At 40.4% G+C, this 4,441-nt stretch overlaps 1 protein-coding gene across 2 annotated transcripts in view; it reads left to right on the plus strand.

Annotated features, from left to right (window-relative positions):
* The window catches only part of ENTPD4 (ectonucleoside triphosphate diphosphohydrolase 4), an 8,055-nt gene extending 3,853 nt beyond the window's left edge, over positions 1 to 4,202 (plus strand). For both annotated transcript variants that reach the window (XM_009273046.2, XM_009273048.2), the window contains exons 8-12: positions 891 to 1,057; positions 1,290 to 1,614; positions 2,352 to 2,437; positions 2,650 to 2,811; positions 3,096 to 4,202. In XM_009273046.2, coding sequence (XP_009271321.1) covers positions 891 to 1,057; positions 1,290 to 1,614; positions 2,352 to 2,437; positions 2,650 to 2,811; positions 3,096 to 3,324 — 969 coding nt within the window. In that variant the 3' untranslated portion in view covers positions 3,325 to 4,202. The remainder of the gene's footprint in view (positions 1 to 890; positions 1,058 to 1,289; positions 1,615 to 2,351; positions 2,438 to 2,649; positions 2,812 to 3,095) is intronic.
* Positions 4,203 to 4,441: the final 239 nt, after the last annotated feature.

The raw sequence follows: 4,441 nt of genomic DNA on the forward strand, positions 1-4,441 counted from the left end.
TTCCTGTGAAATGATGGGGTTTCATTATTACAGGTTTTAATCACTACAATGCCTTTCAGACAGATGGTGTAACACACGGTTTGGGCTGTTAAACAAAAGTATGGGCGTTTTAGATTCAGAGCAGATTGCCCCTGTCAAACATGAATTGGAAATAGGAAGAGTTGCAGACAATTGATATGATGGCTGTTGTATGGCTCTATCTGAACATAAGCCAATATAAAATAGGTATTCTGGTCATGGAACCTCTCCAGGTTCCCAGACAGAGAATAACAAGAGAGTCAAACAACTGACTGTGACGCTTACGGTCCTACTGCTGTTTTTCATTTACAACGTCAGCTGGAAGCCGTGCAATGTCACGCTACGTTTCTAAGCGTGTTCTGTATGAAGTGCTTCTGCTGCACAGCTCTTAAATATCTGAGAAGCTACTGCAAGTGACTGATGTATGGTATGTGAGGAGAGCTGAGTGACTGACAGGTCTCCTGAAAAGCTTGAGAACTCCGGATTGGAAAATGAAGAACAGTTCTGCTGGGCAGACCATACATCTACCTAGCCTAGCAATCAGCAGTATGGGGACTCGGTCAGAAATGGTAGCATTGAAATTAGAAGCCACAGCATACGCTTTTTCATAGGAAAAGATACTTTAGCATTCGTAGTAGCAGTTCCTGGCCTTTACAGTTCCTTGAGTATCAGTAGTGATAATGCAGTTCCCTGCAGTCAATATGCTTTGCTCTCCCTATGAAGTAGAAGGTAACGTGGACCTGTGAAAAGCAAGATAGATGAGTAAGGAGTGAAGTTTAAAGATGTCAGGGGCATCCAGTTGTCCAAAGAACTCATTTTTAGGTTCTGGTTCATATCGTTTAAAATTAATCTTGGTGCTTGTGTTCCTACAGGAGGAAGTAGCCAAAAACTTACTTGCAGAATTCAACTTGGGCTGTGATGCTCATCAAACTGAGCATGTGTATAGAGTCTATGTTGCAACGTTCCTTGGCTTTGGAGGAAATGCAGCACGCCAGAGATATGAAGACAGTCTATTTACCGCTACAGTGCTTAAAAACAGGTAGCTGGCTGCAGTTGCTTGGAGATACAGGTTCTGTGCATCACTAGGCTCAGTAACCCCTTAACTTGAATATATTTAGTAAAGTATCCTGATGTAAAACTTAATTACGACAGCGTGCTGCATGCAGTGCTGAAGTTTCTTTAAATGGGGATGCTTTGTTTTGATGCTGTTGTATCTCAGAGCTTGATGTTTCTGAATATGCAGTTGTTACTGTGCTTGCTCCTTTATACAGGCTGCTGGGCAAACGGACTGGCATGACTTCTGATTCACCCTACCTAGACCCTTGCCTGCCCCTGGATGCTCAGGATGAGATCCAGCAGAACGGACAGATAATGTATTTGCGGGGAACAGGAGATTTTAATCTGTGTCGCGAAATTATTCAACCGTTCATGAATAAGACTAATGAAACGCAGACGTCTCTTAATGGTGTCTATCAGCCTGCTGTGCACTTTCAGAACAGTGAATTCTATGGTTTCTCAGAGTTCTACTACTGCACCGAGGACGTGTTACGCATGGGAGGAGATTACAATGCTGCTAAATTTACTAAAGCCGCAAAGGTAAAATGTTCTTGAGATAAACAACTTCTAATTCAAAACAACTGCTCTCCAGAAGCATTTTGTTCTGAAAGTCTTGCAACAAAACTCTTCCTTTAAAGATGCAAAACCCTTTTACCCTGCAATGAACTACCTACCACAGGGCATCTCTTTTCCTCATTGCATTTTCTTTTAGAATACTTATTTTAAGGCACAATAGTAAAATTGACTTCAGAGGGAACGGGACTCATGGTAGTCAAATTCCGGCAGAACTATTGATAATGGGGAAATCCGTGCTGCTTCCACCCCTTGCTTCTTTTTAGGAATGTCTTAGTTGTTAGAAAAAGAATGCCTTTTCTTCTTGCTTTATACATTTTGTACCAGTTTCTCAGGCGTTGCTCCTAACAGGGATCAGTCTGTTGGGGACAGTTTAAAGTGAGGCTGCAACATAAAGTAGAGGAATACGACCTGCTTTGTCAATGCCCTAAAAATAGGTTGTCTATTTTTCATCTCCAAGTACATGACCAAAGAGTTTAAGTGCTACTGAATACTAAATTAATCACAAACGCCAAGTATGGATCAAAATGTTACAGAAAATACCATGGAATTTGTGGTCTGACTTATTAGCAGTGCGAGGGAAGCCATTATTTTTGAGTTTTCTAGCTTTCGGTATCTACAGAGCATCTTATCTAGTGGCATTTTTTTCTTCTCAAGGCAAAAGCAATGTTGAAGTCTTCCTTTTTTTTTTTTTTTTCTTGAAGGATTATTGTGCCACTAAGTGGTCTGTCCTACGGGAACATTTTGACCGTGGTCTTTATGCATCACATGCTGATCTCCACAGATTGAAGTAAGTATTTGTGTTTGTACAGCAATTTCATTCATGCAGAGTTGCCAGGGAGAGGTCATGTCCAAATGATCCATTTAATGAAATCATTGGAAGTGTGAATATAACCTTAAATATTGCATCAGCCATAAAAAAAGTACTGATAATTATGTGTGCTCCCCAGTCCTCTGGGGCTCTTTACCCGTTGGCCTGACTTTATGCCACTCTTTCTATAGGTACCAGTGTTTTAAGTCTGCCTGGATGTATGAAGTATTTCACAGTGGCTTCTCTTTTCCTGTGAGTTACAGCAATTTGAAAACAGCTCTGCAGGTTTATGATAAAGAGGTGCAGTGGACCTTGGGAGCCATTCTTTACCGAACACGGTTTTTACCTTTAAGGTACCGGTTGTCTTCTCAAATGTCTGGGAAGAGTGTTTGGGTGGAAGGTATGGGGGTTTTACGAAGGGAAGAAGTATGGTGATAGCAAAGCAGCTGACAGATAGGGGGAGACAAGATGTTGTTTCTAGTGCATTATATGTAACCTCAGCACATACTTCAGGTAGCTCAAGTAATGCTTTATAACGACTATTCTACTAAAATGAGCTCTGTTTCCTGTGGTGAGATAGTTTGGAGGCAAAGTTTGATTTGCAACTTATGTCTGTTATCCCTTTGATTCTTTTCAGAGACATCCAGCAAGAAAACTTCCGTGGAAGTCACTCCCACTGGAGGAGCTTCTCCTTTGTTTACAATCACTATTTGTTTTTTGTCTGTTTTCTGATTGTGCTGCTCTCCATCCTGCTCTACTTGCTAAGGCTCAGACGGATCCACAGGCGAATGTTGCGCAACAGCTCGTCTACTTCCCTATGGATCGAGGAAGGCCTCCCACCACAGAAGATAGCAGGACCCTTATGAGATGCTGTGATGGAGAGCTTTTATTGGACTTGCTACTCAAAAAGCCATTTTTGCCTCAGGGTTCCTCCTTTTTGTCCCTTTGAACCATTGAAGCAGCAGATTGCCTGGAGTGTGTGATGCAGCTAGGCTTTGAAAATATGGGAAAATGGGGTCAACTTGGCTTAGTCTCATTAGACAATATCTGCCAAAAATTACTTTTTTTTTTTAATATTGCACTTTTGTGTGTAAGGGGACGAGCAAAGACTCGTCAGTAAATGAGCAGCAGCAGCAGCTTAAGCTATGTATGGTAAGAGAATGAGTGTGAATTCTCATCCTTTGGGTGAGATTGTGAAATCACGTTAGCTAGGATGAATGAGGACTGTTTTTATTTTCTTTTCCAGATTCCAGGATTGATATCACTTGAATTCTCAATTCTGAGTCTCCTCAGTCAAAGAAAAGGAAGTGCAGGGTTTTCAAAGCAGTAAGAAAACAACCTTTTAGGACAGCTTAATCTGATTTTATATTCTGGGATAAGTACTGTGATGGAGAAGAAAAATCTATTGCACCCAATGCTGTGCTTCCACAAAACTGCTTAAATCAGTTTTGTTTATTTGTGACAGTTTCCCCTTTGTCTTGGAAGCTATATCCTCATAGTGGCAAAAGTCACTACATTTTAATCCTTTATTTCTGTTTCATAATCATTCAGAGATCTCCCTGAAACTCCAGGAAGGTGAAGAGGACTGGAGTATGCCTAGGCTTTTCTTTCTGCTAGAGTAGACATGCACAGTGTCTCTTTTTTGTTTCTGAGTACTCTGATTTGTTAATTTATATTTTATTTAAAACTGTTGATTTTACTTGAAAGTAAACTTGTCCATGATTAAAAGTGGGATTTATATGAACTTTTGGTGTATGGATATTTTATTGCACAGTATCGCTTCTGTTCTCACGGTTTGTATCCAACTGGCAAAACTTTCTTCTCTTCTAGTAGGTGTGAATATGCTGGAAAACTGGATGCTGTTTTCAGTATTGGAGAACTAGACACGTTGATACCATTTTTGTCATACTTAAGGTGCAGTGTATTCATCTAAAAATCTAGATACTTTGAATTGTTTTATTGTCTCCTTTCGATTATGCTTGC

This window comes from Aptenodytes forsteri, unplaced genomic scaffold, assembly GCF_000699145.1.
Source record: "Aptenodytes forsteri isolate BGI_AS27 unplaced genomic scaffold, ASM69914v1 Scaffold158, whole genome shotgun sequence".
Classification (NCBI taxonomy): domain Eukaryota; kingdom Metazoa; phylum Chordata; class Aves; order Sphenisciformes; family Spheniscidae; genus Aptenodytes; species Aptenodytes forsteri.